The 15,857-nt window shown below is 46.6% G+C and overlaps 2 protein-coding genes and 1 pseudogene across 4 annotated transcripts; all 3 read left to right on the forward strand.

Annotated features, from left to right (window-relative positions):
* The first annotated feature begins 1,757 nt into the window (after nt 1-1,757).
* On the forward strand, nt 1,758-5,027 carry LOC125519679 (cysteine-rich receptor-like protein kinase 10). Its single transcript, XM_048684409.2, has 7 exons — nt 1,758-2,623; nt 2,923-3,036; nt 3,209-3,393; nt 3,624-3,834; nt 4,024-4,264; nt 4,355-4,505; nt 4,595-5,027. The coding sequence occupies exons 1-7, from the start codon at nt 1,831-1,833 to the stop codon at nt 4,895-4,897; spliced, it is 1,998 nt and encodes a 665-aa protein (XP_048540366.1). The 5' UTR covers nt 1,758-1,830; the 3' UTR covers nt 4,898-5,027.
* A 5,577-nt stretch (nt 5,028-10,604) lies between these two features.
* On the forward strand, nt 10,605-12,832 carry LOC125518363 (ketol-acid reductoisomerase, chloroplastic-like; annotated as a pseudogene).
* A 286-nt stretch (nt 12,833-13,118) lies between these two features.
* On the forward strand, nt 13,119-15,811 carry LOC125519907 (triphosphate tunnel metalloenzyme 3). Of its 3 annotated transcripts, none has more exons than XM_087536633.1 (2): nt 13,119-14,189; nt 15,623-15,811. In XM_087536633.1, the coding sequence occupies exon 1, from the start codon at nt 13,121-13,123 to the stop codon at nt 14,183-14,185; it is 1,065 nt and encodes a 354-aa protein (XP_087392759.1). In that variant the 5' UTR covers nt 13,119-13,120; the 3' UTR covers nt 14,186-14,189; nt 15,623-15,811. The 3 variants fall into 3 exon arrangements, with proteins under 3 accessions (XP_087392759.1, XP_048540646.2, XP_087392760.1); XM_048684689.2 differs by lacking the exon at nt 15,623-15,811 and adding an exon at nt 15,283-15,572; XM_087536634.1 differs by lacking the exon at nt 15,623-15,811 and adding an exon at nt 14,759-15,256.
* The last annotated feature ends 46 nt before the right edge of the window (nt 15,812-15,857 follow it).

Here is a 15,857-nt window from a genome sequence, read left to right on the forward strand (position 1 = left end):
AGCCTCTCGATCTCCCCTTACTCCCGTGATCACTGATCGGTGTTCTTGTACGTAGTTGTGAGACCAAGCACTAATTTTGGTTGCCTGGAGCGATGTGGACGACGGTGGTTTGGCGCCTCGACGGCAGGCGGTGCAAAGGGCGACGGGGTTCATGATCGCTACCGCGCTCGGCGCAGCGGCGCTGACACACCACTACTACACCACCAAACGAAGCAATCCGCTGACATAGGGTCGCCCGCCGTTCAACACCGACACCGTCCTGTAGGAGCAACGGCGTCCATGGCTGCCGCCCCATCGAGCTCAACCACAACCGTCGGTGTTGCCGCAGCAATAGTTCATGCAACATGATTTCTATTGCAGAAGCAACATGACCTTTGTTGCAACACAATATGATGTTTTGCAACATGATCTCTGTTGCAAAATAATTATGCACTATGACCATGTTGCAAAAAAAACTGCAGACGTTTCTGCATGATCTCTATTTCAATTTTTTTAACATAATCTCCGTTGCAAATGTTTCTGCAACACTACCTATGCCACAAATGTTTCTGTAGCATTAGCTCTATTGCAATGGTGATCGACGTTGTTCAGCCGCTTGATAACGCTAGATCTAGTGGCTCGCAACCCGGCCGATTTTTTAAAAAGATCAGTCGGCAGACGCATAGTTATGCATGGTGTCCCAAAGGCATGGTTTTGTTTCTCTTTAGCTGATGTAGACATGATTTGGACCATATAGGAAGAGTATGCAGATACCGAACACTTGTATCTTCTTTTCCAGAAGATGGTGACCAATTGATAGAAACTTTGGCTGATCTGGTAGATATTCTGTTTTTTTTTCTCCTTTTCTTTAGTTAGAGATTTAAGAGAAGAAAAAAACGATTCTTCCACGACAGCCACGACTTGACTTTTGAAAGTTCTGTTGGATTAATTTCCATGGAAATTTTCATTCTTGAGAGTACTAAAGAAGGTGACATCGAGAATTGACATTTGGACTAAGTCATTGTTCTATTCGGTCCGATTTTTCGTGTGGACACCCCTGAATTCCACCTAATCTTGTAAACCCAGTCCGTAAAAAGAATTTGTACGATGAAGCATTACACCGTGAAGAATTATTTCATCCAAGAAACAGGTTTTTTAGGGAAGTCCAAGAAACATGTGACGCGGATGATTGAACGTTTCTAATCTACGGATTGTCGGACTGATACTGAAAGCAACACAATGTTATTTAAAGAAAATTTGGGTTAGTATGGGTCGGTTTGAGGGGGGAAAGCTATAATTCCTGAAATAATAAGCTTTGGGGGAAAGGCTAATTGAGTTTAATTTCCTAAACAGTTTTCTTATGCAAAAATGCGAAATGTAGGACGAGCTCCATGATCACGTTCTAGGTGTCCTTTTCCCATTAATCTCCCTTTGATGTTCACGTCCTTCCCACTGTTTCACAATGTACATATTTTTTAAAAATTAATTTAAATTGCTTACCACATATGGCACGTGGTCATAATGTACATATCTAAACATGGCACATAAATGAAAAACCGACATTGCCAATGTAATTAAAAATATATCATTTTGATGACACCAGAAAGAAACAATGATAAGCATGTGGATATTTACAAAACACCGGAAAAGTTTAGTCGCTGATTTTTTTGAGGAAAAGAAGTTTAGTTGCTAAATAAATAAACAATATTAATGAAGTAAACAGGTGGCACCGATGATTTACGGCTTCTAATCTATGGACTGTTGGTCTGATCGCTGAAAGCAACAAGCAAGCAAGGCAGTTAGGACAAGGAGAAATCGAGCGGCCGGCCGTGCCGCGGTTAGGTAGCTAGCATGCTGGGCGTCCTGCTGCTCCTCCTCCTGCTCATGCCGCTGCCGGCGACTGCAACGGCACAGCTCTGTGGCAGCGGCGGCAGCTACGTAGCCAACGGCACCTACGAGTCCAACCTCGCCGCCCTCGCCTCCACCCTCCCCGCCAACGCCTCATCCTCCCCGCAGCTCTTCGCTGCCGCCACTGCCGGCCAATCCCCAGACGCAGTGCACGCGCTCGCGCTCTGCCGGGGCGACTTCGCCAACGACACCGCATGCAGGGACTGCGTCGCCGCCTCCTTCCAGCACGCGCAGCGGACATGCCCCAGCGACAAGGCCGCCACCGTCTACTACGAGTACGAAGACGACCAGAGACCAGGCTGCGTGCTCGGCTTCTCCGGCGACGATGGCTTCCTCAACCCAGCGGCCAGTCTCACCGGGAACGGCACTCTCTTCCAGGCGTGGAACACGGGGAACATCTCCGGCGTCGCCGGTGTCATCGCCGCCGGCGTCCACGAGCTGCTGACCGCCACGTCCGAGGACGCAGCCGCCAACGCGACGAGGCGGTACGCCACCGTGGTCATGGATTCTGCCCCGACGCTCTACTCTCTAGCGCAGTGCACGCCGGACCTGTCCGCCAGCGACTGCCAGGCGTGCCTCCAGCGGCTCATCGGCATGGTCAACGCCACCACGTCTGTGCGCCTGGGAGGACGGATCTTCGTGCTGCGTTGCAACGTCAGGTTCGAGACTTTCATGTTCTTCGATCATCCCATGCGGCGGATCAGTCCATCGTCCAACGCTCCGGCTCCTCCCACAGGCAAGAGTACACTTTGGTTTCTGTCTCCATCCATACGTCGTTGCACAAACACAATTGAAAGGTTACAAATTCATTTGCTGGTGGTGGTTCCAATCTTGATTTAGTTGGCATGCTATCAGTAATTAGCTACTCCCTCCATTTTCTAAGTATAAGTCTTTTAAGAAATTTTACTAAAGACTACATATGGATGGATGGATGTAGACGTATTTTAGAGTGTAGATTCATTTATTTTGCTTTGACAATAGATTCATTCATTTATTTTGCTCCGTACGATAATTTGTGGATGTCGAATTTTAAAGGTCATGGAACGCAGCCTTGGGTAATTGCTATATCTGTAGCTGCTCCACTAGCACTGGTTGCTTTCTGCGTCACTGTCTACTGTCGTCGCCTCAGAGGAAGAAAGAACAAAAATGGTGGGTAAATTAGTTTCTGAAATGCTACTACGTACTATGTAGTAGTACTCCGCTAAATATAAAGAGATTTTTGATTGCTTGGAGGTTGCTCACCACATACTCCATGCATGTGGTAAATATAAAGAGATTTGATTAAGGGGGTCGCATATTGGGTCAATTCCCAATTTTTCAGGTGCAAAGATACTACGAGAAAAACGTAGTTACAAGTTGCAAGAAGGAGATCAAGAACTAGTATGGGATATGGAAGCAGGATTATCCGGCTTTACAGTTTATGATTTTCACGAGATATTGGAAGCTACAAGTAACTTTTCCGAAGAAAATAAACTTGGAGAAGGAGGATTTGGCCCTGTATATAAGGTACATACATGATATATCATACTTTGTATAATCCTCACGCATTCTCTAATCAAGAGAAACAAGAATATGCTGTATGTATTTGATTTTTTCATACAATTATTTGAAACTGTGGAGGAATATTGATTGAAATTGTGATTAATTTCCTTGTACTCATTACTTGGTAGTTTTGAATTAAATTGTGCACCATAATGTAACACGATTGAGGCATAATATCATCTTTGTTTCCCTAGGGTCATTTTCTTCAAGGATTGGAGATAGCAGTCAAGAGACTTGCTTCACATTCAGGACAAGGTGTCTTAGAGTTCAAAAATGAAGTTCAGCTCATAGCCAAACTTCAACATAGAAATTTGGTTAGACTCTTGGGATGTTGCTCCCAAGGAGAGGAAAAAATATTGGTCTATGAATACTTGCCAAACAAAAGTTTGGACTTCTACATATTTGGTACATATTTGCATTCCCATATTTATATATATTGTTTAACAATGATGCTTGAAACATGATAGAAAATATGTTACTATATATTCTTTAGAAATCCTATGTGCGTAATTGCACTCTCTTGAAATTTGAGTGTGCAAATTTTATCATTTACATGTTTTTCTCTCCATGTATTAACATTTAGATCATGTGCAGATGAATGTAGAAAAGCTTTATTGGATTGGAACAAACGTCTTGCAATAATTGAAGGAATAGCAGAAGGACTTCTTTACCTACATAAGCACTCTCGTTTGCGTGTGATACATCGAGATCTTAAACCAAGCAACATTCTCTTGGACGATGAAATGAATCCTAAAATTTCAGATTTCGGCCTAGCAAAAATATTTAGCTCAAATAACACGGAAGAAGACACCACAAGAAGAGTGGTTGGTACTTAGTAAGTTCTATATCAATTAGATCGCGTACAAATATTTACATATACTAGTCAGCCATATAGTAACTTGACGTATATATTGCATCATTTTAGTGGTTACATGGCTCCGGAGTATGCCTCCGAGGGCCTATTCTCCATCAAATCCGATGTATTCAGCTTTGGTGTCTTAATTCTTGAGATCCTTAGTGGGAAAAGGAATTCTGGTAGCCATCAATGTGGAGGTTTCATCAACCTCCTCGGATATGTGAGTTCATAAACACCCATATAACATGAAGTTAAATGCTTTATTAACCTATAGTATTGTACCTAACTATATGGTGAAATTGCATATAGTCTTGGCAGTTATGGGATGAGGGAAACTGGATTGATATTGTTGATGCGTCATTGACTCCCAAGTCTCACCCAGCAGAAATGATGAGGTGCATCAACGTCGGACTACTATGTGTGCAAGAGAATGCGGCTGATCGACCGAACATGTTGGATGTTACTGCAATGCTAAGCAGCAAGACAATGCTCCTGCGGGGGCCAAAGCACCCGGCATATTTCAACCTAAGGGTAGGCGATGAAGAGGATTCCTTTGCTACCCACTCCTACAGTGTTAATGATATAACCATATCTGTAGCAACTCCTAGATAGTTTTTCTGTGTCATGTGTTTTTTCACTGAGCCAATGCAGAATCAGTGGTATAGTACACGTTGTACACCACATAATTTTGAGGGTTATGTAAGCACAATTGCTTCTCTAAATCATATAGGATTGAAGTGCATTTGCAGTGTGGAAGTAGTCAATCAAAACCATAATTGTGTTTGTTATAAGCTTTCGTAGAAATATAGTGCGAATGGATCAAAATATTAATTCTAAAAACTATTATCAACCTCCTCAGATATGTGCGAATGGATCAAAATATTAATTCTAAAAACTATTATCGACCTCCTCCGATATGTGAATCAAGACCCAAAAGTTTTGGCTTTATTACAAACAAGGCCAAAATTTGGACAAGTCGTGGCTAGAAATTTCGACAGCATAACGCGTCGTAAAGAATCCAAATCAACAAGAATGGTGCAGCGTTCATTCCAAAATTAATTCATGCAATCCAAGTGCAAGTCAGTCAATACACTGGATGAAACAGTCCATATCATCATCCTATCAAATCATTTCCCCGACACCACCACCACGAAGCCTAGGGCTAAAACTAAACGGTTATAAATAACGCTAATGAACACTACCTTGAAAAAAATACCTCAAAAAAAGGCCAAATACCACACATCTTGAGTTTCTATTTTTTTTCTTATTAACAAATAAAAATTGACTTCAAAATTTTTTTTTTGAGGGAACTACGGCGGGTTGAACTCATTTTATTGATTTTTGTTTAACAGAGTATTTACAAAGAAGGCGAAAGAGAGAAAGAGAAATTGACTTCAATTTAACACCACCACCCCATTGATTCGGCTCATACAAAGGAACTATGGGCGATTAGTTGATACGAGAAACAAGAGAGATTACCTAAATCACCCATCAACCAGTCACGGAGATGGAGCAGAACAGGATGACAAAATAGGAGGGCTGCTCCGATGATGCGAGATGAACCAAGATACAAAGCGAGATGATCTGGAAAGTCCGAGCTCCGGGCGTCCGGTCTGTCGAGCAGGGAAACGCGTGGGGCGGCGCACGAACGGCATCAGGCGAGAGATGAAAACGCTAGCGATCGATTTTTTGCCCTAGAAAATGGAAACACTAGCGATCGATTCCCTTCGGCGATTCGTGCGTGATGGGGGCTCGGTTGGGTTGAGAAGCTGTGTGGGCTGAGGCATGGGGCTGTGTTAGCACGCCTATGGCTGGGCCTCTATAGGGCTACAAATCTGACCAAAATTCCTACTAGATGTACAACACTAGTTGGGCCACAGCTGGGGACTATAGCCCCCCAGCTGCCCCTGGCCCAATTCCGCCCCTGGATTTACTCCCTCCGTCCCATAATGTTTATGACGTTTTTTACACTACACGAATGTGAAAAAAGTGTAAATAAGAATAAGCGGTGTTGCTCCTTAACCCCAACTAGCTAGCAAATTTGTCCAGTCTGCATATCATGTGCACTATTGGAATCTGTTTCTTTGCCGGCTATCCAGTGTACTTGGCGAAGGGCCGAGTATTGCAGTCGGCAAAAGGTGCTTGGCATGCACCCTTCAGGCGAAGCGGGCTTTGTCGGGTTCCTATCATGGGGAACTTGGCAAAGCCTTTGTCAAGTGTTAGACATGCGGACTCGGTAAACTAAAGTGGCTTGATGAACAGCAAACAGAACGACATTTGCCACATGGCACCAACATTTGTCGACTACCTAAGGCCCGACAATACTCGGTGAAGACCGATCCATTGGAGAGCTCCACATGACATTCAAGTTTGTAAAGTACCGATGGCAGGACACTCAAAAAAGAGCCGAGCTTCGTTGTTGAGTGCCCGACACTCGGCGAAGGTTGATTCACCTGAGAGCGACGTGTGTCCTTTTGTTTGCCTAGTACCGTTCCCGACACTTGGTTTCCTTGCCAGCTGGCACACTCCCAAAGCCTTCCATGTGGTAGCCTTTGTCGAGTGTCGCAGGCAGGTGCTCGACAAATACTACCTGGCTACCATAGTGCGCCACATGGCAGACTTGTCGAGTTTTACACTCAGCATACATGCATTTGGCGTGTGTAACACTCGGTAAAGCTACGGTGAGCGGTTTTTCAAAAAGATTCCCAGGGTTTTTTTGAGGGGTAAAAAAATGTTTCATAATTATCCCTGCTTTCAAGCGTATATTATCAATTCATATATCTCACATCCCGATGTCTTGTAAGTGCACAATGCTTAGTTATAGCCTTTTCAAAATAAGAGTATCAATCCCCCCCCTCCCCCCCACAAAGCTTAGGAAATAGTATAAAGGTTTATCTAAATGTGCCTATGAATTATTTTAGATCCCAATCTAAAGCAGTGTGTAAGTGAAATTATTGCAATAGCATGCTGACAAGAATTAAAGTGCGCTAGAATATCACTGAAGAACAAGAGAGTAAGGCTAAAGGCGTTCTTAGGGAGTCCGGATTCACCACTAAATTTTATGCTACTTAATCGTGTGTACCTAGGAAGTCTCTGATATGAACCCTCTTTAATGGCTTTTGTTTAATTCACCAAATAATTGCTTTAGTTGTTCTTAGTCTTAGTAAAATCTGACAAGGTTAGAGCGAGACTGAAAGAGTGAAAAAAATATAGTCAGAGGCCCACTGGCGGTTGTTGATCTAGGCTACTTTCTGAAATATATATAGTAACTAAAAAATTGATAGATATTTTCAGGAAAAATACTGCATAGTATTGTAAATTTTCAACTTGTTGCGTCCAAAAGTAGAGTATACAGTGCTATTTCACGGTGTTGATTCCTTTTAAGCACAGATAAAAAAAGAGGAAGATCAAGCTTCATTAACTCGAAATAGGCTTTTGTCTCGCTTCATAAATAAGGCAATCATGTCCATAGAAGTAGTTCAAGTGCGAGAAAGTTTAGGGCCTGTTCTGATCTCCTCCAGCTTCCATCTTCTCAAATTCCTGGAGTGAATCTGTCTCGAACGGTAGAAGCCAGGGAAACCCAGCTCCACGAAAGCAAAAAGTGAGAGTTGAGAGTATTTACAGCGGTGTTGCCACCGTTGAAGAAAACGATTTGTTATTCTCTCCCTCGAAACAGAAAACGATTTGCTAGAGGAGCGGCTCCCTCTCTCCGAAATCACTAATTAAGGAGTACTCGTTGCAAAGAACACTCCACTTTCTCAGGTCGCGACAAGTGGTGCACATGCCGTCACTTGTCGCAACCTGAGAGTTTTTCCTTTTTTCGTAGATCCGTTTATTCAAAATATTTTATCTCTTAAACCGTGCGTCCAAATCTCGAACCGTTTTCACCATTGGATTCCTCGCGTCGAGATCTTCAAAACTAGATCCCATGTTGATAGGTTTTGACGAACTTTTTTTCACGAAAAAACCGGACGAAAGAACCGGGCGAAAAAACCGAACGGGGAGCATGGTTTTTTTCCCTTTCCGAAAGAGGCACGCCCGTGCCTCTCGCGAAATCACAACCATGCCTCTCGTGAAAGCAAAATCGTGACTCTCGTGGAAGGGAAAAAAACAGAAAACGCGTTTTTTTCGTTTCCGAGAGGCACGGCCGTGACTCTCGAGAAGGCACACAACCGTGCCTGCGAAGCAAAACCGTGACTCTCGCAAAAAAAAACAGAAAATGTGTGTTTTTCCCTTTCCTAGAGGCACGGTCGTGACTTTCGCGAAAGCACAACCGTGCCTCTCGCGGAAGCAAAACCGTAACTCTCACGAAAGAAAAAAAAACAGAAAACGCATTTTGTTTTTCCCTTTTCCGAGAGGCACGGCCGTGACTCTCGCAAAAGCATAACCGTGCCTCTCGCGGAAGCAAAACCGTGACTCTCGCGAAAGAAAAATAACAGAAAACGCGTTTTTTTTCGTTTTCGAAAGGCACGGTCGTGACTCTCGCTAAAGCACAACCGTGCCTCTCGCGGAAGAAAAACCGTTACTTTCGCGAAAGGAAAATAAAAGAAAACATGTTTTTTTCATGCAAAAAAAATTCAAATTTTTTTGATCGAAAAGCTAAGAAAGACTGGGGGAAAACTAAAACGTCGAAAAACCCGTTTAAAAAGCCGAAAACGCGTGCGGAAAAATAAAAAAACTAAATCCGAAGGAAGCATCCAGAGCGCGACACGTGACGAATGGCTGAGAGCGTGCCAAGTGGCGCTGATCGTTGCGAGGCTCCAAAGGAGCGCTCGTTAACTAGTTGCTTCCCTCTCTCTCTCGTACATAATAGAGCTGGCCGAACTGGGCTGGCTCCAGACGGCCCGTTATGGCGCTTAGGCAGGCCAGCAACGCTGCCAGCCCATGATAGCGATGGAGGAGAAGCGTAGCTATGCTGCCGAACGGAATGACTTCTCTACGTGGAGCAAGAAGCTGGATTCGTGGAGTTTGGAGAGTTGGGATGAGTTCCGAACTTGAACTAAATAAGAGATTTGCTGGGGCAACAATACACACATGCCACATGCCAGGAAGCAGAAGAAAAAGGCTATACCCGATTCCTCAGAGTAAAAAGATCAGGATTCATTAACTATATTTAAGCTCAGATCGAAAAAGCAGTACAAATTTAAGCGTATATTGAGCAAATTACTTCTCTGCAGGAGAAGTGTAGACCTCAAGCATATATACACGGCTGCCTAATTAACGTGTGACCTGCTAGTTTCAGATCATAATATATAGTAGTACCGAATCTCTGACCCAACCATACACCATTTGCACATATGTAAACGAAGACTATCTATACTGGGCTGGACAACAACGATGCAACCAAACTGAAAACGCTAAGCAAACTACAAAAAAACTGAAAATCACTCATCGATCTAGAGTATCAAACAAATTTAACCCTGCATGTTGATGGCGATCAGGCAGACCGAGGCCCCGTCCTCGATGCCATGGTCCGCGAGCGTCCGGGCATCCTCCAGCCCCTGATCGGCGAAGAAGAGGAGCTGCTGCTGCGGGGGAACCCCCTCCTTCTCCATGATCTTCGCCTTCACGCTGCCGACGGTGTCCGAGCCCTCGACCTCGAGATCGTGGGCCGTGTTGTTTAGCAACCTCACGTGGATCTTCATCGATCTGTCCAACAACAAGCACTTCAATCAGCAACCAAGTACTTCGAACGGTAGCGAACTAGCGATCGGTTGCTGTTTAGATCGGGACATGCTTAGAAGCTCGCGTGCGTACCTTGAGCGATTCTTATGGAGGGGGCGGCGCGCCGGCGATTGGTTCCTGGGCGGCGGCTGGGCGGTCGTCGGAGAGCGGGGTCGAGATAGGTCTGAGTTTTGGCTGCGTACAGGGAGGAGACCGCGCGGTGAAGATTTTATAGGTATGTTATGTAGGGTCACGGGCCCACGAGCATCCGAATTGGACTCGCGCGTGTTGCTTTCCGGGAACGGCGCGTGTTTGCCTCTACTACGAGCTATCTCCGCTCTACGCATAAGACGACGAATCATAAAAGGAACCCAAATAGCAGATATTATTCATGTTTTTGACTTTGATGTGAAAAACGCTCTTATATTATGAGACGGAAGGAGTAATTTTAACAAAATCCATTTTCTGATGTGCACTTAGTAATTTAAGTTGACTGAACATATTCCACCACATAGAAAAACACCGCACGCCACCTCTTCTTCTACCCCTTCAAACAGCCACACACCATCGCCGTCTCCCAACCGTCGTCGCCCACCTCCTCAGTGACACCCACACTCACCCCCTTGACCAACCCAAAATCCTAGGAGGCTCATCCTCCTCCGTCGCCTTCTCCCCGGCCGTATCCCACCCCACGTGCGCCCTCGCCGTCTAGGGCGTGTGGCGCCATGGTCGCAGCCTCGGCCAAGGTTGGCGCCACCCGTGCCGTCGCTCGACATCAACACCGCCATGTTCAACAAGGAGAAGGTCTCCCTTGTCAGCCACAAGGAGGTACGCACCCCCGCTCCCACACCATCACTCTCGTTATCCCTCCCATGATTAGGTTTTGACGTTTTGTTCTGTGTGTGTTGTACCCTGTAGTACATCGTGAGGGGCAAGCGGAACCTCTTCCCGCTGTTTTCCGAGGTGTTCAAGGGCATCAAGAAGATCGGAGTCATCAGATGGGGCTCCCAAGTTCATCCCAGCTTCACTTTGTTCCCCTCGCAGTACAGTTTCTTCCCTCACTCTCGAGATTTAAATGTCTATCTGCTCGAGACACCACTTGAATGTAAACATCAGTCGGTGCGATCGAATTGGGTGACAAATTTCACACATATTTGTCATGTTCTGCTACTTGGGTTCAAAGTCCGTAAGTTTGTGCGTTGGCTCACAGTTTTCGGAGTGCTTTTTCAAGGTCCAGAACCTGAAAGATTATTTGGTTCAAGCCAAGTCTGACGGCATCGTTAAGGTTTGTTATTATCATGCATGTCCAGTTTTAGACATGGGATTGAGTTTTTGCCGTGTGTTGAGTGAAAACCTCCGAAGCTTTCGCTTTGCAGCCCTGAGTGAAAACCCACAACTATTGTTTATTGTTTTTTTGGTTTTACAACTTGCACTGGGCACTATTTATCACTCGTTCCTGCTTAAAGTGGCATTTGATATTGTACAACTTGGAATATGAAAAGCATGTGACAGCCGATATTCTGTCCCATTTGGTATGTACTTTGGACTATCATGTCAGTTGGTCAATAAATTGTCTGTTCGCTTTCAGACTGGTCTCAGGAAAGGATCTAAATCTCTTGAGGAAGCACGTGCAGCTAGATTCACTGAGGAGAACGGAACACCGGGAGACATTTCCGGGCAGTGATCTTCTGCTTCTGTTGATCCCAGATTCTGCACAGGTGCGCATCATGCTCACTAGCTCTCTCCGTGATTTTAAGATTTCCTTTTCAAGTGTTTGTTTGGATCAGGCTTAGGATCAGGATGATGTTTCCTTGCATCCTGTTGGTTTAATTAAATAATTTAACTTGTATGCTCTCTTTGGAGCATACTACTACCTCTGTACGTACGGAGGGAGTATTTATTATTCACTGCATGATATAATTGTCGAGTCCCGCCATCAGTTTATGCCTTGCAGGCAGACAACTATGAGAAAATCTTCTCTCACATGTAACCAAAGAATATTCTTTGTTTATCTCATGGATTTCTTCTTGGACATTTGCAATCACATGGCCATGATTTCCAAAAGAACATCTGTGTGGTGGTTGTATGCCCAACGGGAATGGGCCCATGGGTTCGGATGTTGTATGTTCAGGGCAAAGAAGTAAATGGTGCTGGCATCAACGCTAGCTTTACTATTCACCTGGTATGGTATTTTGAACACTTCTCAACTAACGATTTGGTGTGAAGACATGCAGCTATGCACTAAGCACATGCGTGCATTTGCTTTTGGATGGTCGGTGCACTAGGCTGTTGATAGAAGGACAACCAATGTTGCTCTTGGATGGTGAGTTGCACTGGGATCCCCGTTCACCTTTGCTACTACTCTAGAACAAGGAATACAAGAGCGATATCTTTGGGGAAAGAGGTGAACCTATTTTCCTCTTCATGACATCTATGGTGCCTATTATATTTTGCACTGTAACTAACCAGTCTGTGTCTAGGAATTTTGTTGGTCGCTGTCCATGGCATTGCGGAGGCTCTGTTTAAGAGATACATAGAGCAAGGGATGGATGACGAGTTTGATTGTTCTCAAAGCCCATCTCAAAGAAGGTATGCCGCCATCAATTATTATCTTTTTGCAGACATCTTTCATCTTTACTTGCAATTTCCCTCTTTTTACCAGGGGGGGTGCTTGAAGTGAACAAGTACTTGAGTGCAAAAAGGAGTTCAACAAGGCGTATTGTGCATCATTTTATCCCTCGAATGGACATACTGTACGAATATTATGAAGATAGTGTCTCTAGAAGTGAAATCAGGAGTGTTGTGTTGGGTGGCCAGAGGTTTTATGTAGATCTTTTTGCTATTAAAACTACAACTTTTCATCCTGATTCTGTCCATGATTAAGTTGGATGCGATTATGTTGACTGCAACACTGCCCGTGCTAAAATAGTTGACCAAAAGTTCGTGTCAGGCAAGTTGAAGGTGTCCACGACATGACCCATGTTGCAATGGGTGGGCGCAACATGACCCATGTTGCAATTGTCTATGACCGAGTTCGGCGCAGAAGGGCCAACAATAGAGGGGATTTATTGCGATCATAACTATGGGATCACACTCATGTAAGAAAAAAAAAGTATAGGATCACACCCTAATTTGTGTGGTGTTTGTCACGTATAAGGATGCAAAACTAGAATGTCACGCGCGCGGCGCACGGCTCGCCTCAAAGGAGAGGATCCGGATAGATATGCAACCGCACCAATGCGTCCACGCATCGTTCCCCTGATCGCTACCCTCGCCCGCTCGCCGCACCCCAAACCCACAGGGCCATCCCCATCCAGATCCATCCGTCGATGCTGCGCCGCCAGCCCACCCGCATCGACCTCCGCAGCTCCGACCGCGACGAGCTCGAGGAGCACCTCCGCTCCAAGGCCGCCGCCGCCGCCGCCGCCAAGTCCGCCGCCGAATCCACGCCCCTCTCGACCCCGCGCCCCTCCAACCCCATCTCCAACCCGCTCCTCCGCCTCCTCCACCCGCCGCCCGACGCCGCGCCCTCCAAGGCCCAGCGCATCGGCCTCCACCCCCCGCCCCCGCAGCCCTAGCTGCCGCACCCCCACCCCCATGGAGGTCGAGATCAAGCTCCGGCTCCCGGACGCGGCCGCGCACGGGCGCCTCTCCGCCTTCCTCGCGCCGCGCCTGCTCCGCACCGACGCCCAGCGCAACGTCTTCTTCGACGCCCCCGCGCGGCCCCTCGCCGCCGCCACCGCGGCCCTCCGCGTCCGCCTCTACGGCCCCGACGACCGCGCCCCCTCCCGCGCCGTGCTCGCGCTCAAGCGCCGCGCGCGCATCGACGCCGGCGTCAGCCGCGTCGAGGAGGTCGAGGAGCCCCTCGACCCGGCCCTCGCCCTCGCCTGCCTCGACGACCCCGCCCGCCTCGGCGCCGTCGACTCCCCCATCGTCCGGCTCGTCTCCGACGAGTACGGCGTCGGCGGGGACAGAGCGCCGTTCGTCTGCCTCGGCGGGTTCCGGAACACCCGCGGCGTGTACGAGCTCGGGGAGGGCGAGGGGCAGGGGCTCGTGCTGGAGCTCGACGAGACGCACTTTGATTTCGGCACCAACTACGAGCTCGAGTGCGAGACCGCGGAGCCCGACCAGGCCAAGGAGGTCCTCGAGCGGCTGCTCACGGTCGCTGGGGTGCCGTATGAGTACTCCCGGAGCAATAAGTTCGCGTGCTTCATGGCCGGGAAGCTGCTTCCATGACTAGGTTTGTGGTTGGTCTTTAGCATGTCTCGTATGATGATTACACCATGACTGCTATAAAACTTGTGTTTCATTAGCACTTTCTTGCGACAATAAGCTTGTTCTGTGGCGAGTGATTTCAAATCTCTCAAATGTAATGTTTAGGTCTGTTACATTCTGGAGTTTCTGGTATCCAAGAATACTATCTTCGGTGGCAGCATAGCAACACAAGGGTTTGCATTTAATCCTCGTAAAAAAACTTGTCCTGAGCATGATCGGACAACCGCTGGGTAGAAGGCGGGGTGGTATGGCTGGTTGGGGGGAGGACTGAATTTCATCTCTGTGTCCATTTATATACAGGAACAACAATCTAGGTTAGGAACAAACTGAATGTCGTATATCTGCCACACCTTAGACAGAGTTCCTTCTCTTATGGTTATGGGCAATGAGTCTGTTGTTGCTTTCTCACCACACCACACCGCATCACATCTGATGTGCGTCATTCTGCTCTCTGGATTGCAAATGGTGCATCCTTAATTTCATCACCTCCCTAATAAGCTGCTTCTTTTTCTTGACCCACCTATGGGAGACCAGCCGTTCTCTTGTTCTGATACAGCATGGAGGCAGCTGGGCTGTTGGGGTAGTGCGGACAGGATCCTTCGCCTTCTCCCTTGGCAGTCTCTTCAACACAAGGAGACACCACTGCTTGCGCGGTTGTGCCAATGCTGATAGTGAGGCTGCTACTGTTTCCTGGCAGGCGCTTAGGTAAATTGCAACTTGTGTTGCTGCCTCCACTTGTCGCACCTGGGTGCACAAAACTTTCACAGTATTAATCTGGACGATCAGTTTTATCACATAAAGATGCTGGACTTTAGTGATAACAGGGAAGACAGGTATACATGTCTGCTGACTGCAGTATATCTGGGCAAACATATGTACAGTTTTGCTGGATATATATAGTGCAGCAAAATTCCAGGTTTAGTTTCCTTGAAAGATGTGACGCTGCTTGTCCACCAGGGGTACCATCCTTGCCATGACCTGATGGTATCTGGGCTCTCAACCTTGAGAACGAGGGTCTCACCAGTCAACTTCTTGATGAACATTCTCTGGATGTGCAGAACGAGGTGGAGAGTCGATGCATCCTTTTGATGTCGTAATCTGCCAGAGCGCGTCCATCGTTGATCCTGGATCTTTGCCTTGACACCGTGGATGGTCTCTGATGGATCGACACCGATGATAGCTGTCCTGCGGATCATGGTCTCGACAAAGATCTCCATCTGTTAAACTAGAGCACCGAACTTCTGTAATCTCAACATATAGTATAGCATGGGACAACAGTTGTTGTTTCACTCATGCAAAACTCGTAATGATGCCTGCTTTAGGAAAGTTTTCCCTGCTGTTCCCACTAGTGCGATTTCTGTTATTGCTCCGTACTCACCATTCTGGGCAAATTTTCAGAAACCAAGACTTCGAAAATGACAGTGCGGCGGAGCAAGGTTGCCGGTCGAGATGGCCACTGAGGTGTTCCATCGACGACTCATGATAAATTCTTGAGCAACTTGTTGCCTCGTGGTTTGATGGTCCGGCTAGCCTCTGCTGTTCTGTTTTGCGCTGTTGGTTGTTAATCTTCAGAATTGTTCTTGTTCCCTGGGTGTGGGAGGATGTCTCTGCTGTGATGCGTTGGTCCTTTTTA

Source organism: Triticum urartu, chromosome 7A (genome assembly GCF_056163025.1).
Source record: "Triticum urartu cultivar PI428250 chromosome 7A, HENAU_Tu73, whole genome shotgun sequence".
In the NCBI taxonomy this organism is placed as follows: domain Eukaryota; kingdom Viridiplantae; phylum Streptophyta; class Magnoliopsida; order Poales; family Poaceae; genus Triticum; species Triticum urartu.

Bases quoted from the DNA above. Each gene is read 5' to 3' on its own strand.
- LOC125519679 (XM_048684409.2), top strand. From the start codon at position 1,831: ATGCTGGGCGTCCTGCTGCTCCTCCTCCTGCTCATGCCGCTGCCGGCG. The intron at 4,265-4,354 runs GTAAGTTCTATA...GCATCATTTTAG, and splicing joins AGAAGAGTGGTTGGTACTTA to TGGTTACATGGCTCCGGAGT. The intron at 4,506-4,594 runs GTGAGTTCATAA...AATTGCATATAG, and splicing joins TCATCAACCTCCTCGGATAT to TCTTGGCAGTTATGGGATGA.
- LOC125519907 (XM_087536633.1), top strand. From the start codon at position 13,121: ATGTCACGCGCGCGGCGCACGGCTCGCCTCAAAGGAGAGGATCCGGAT.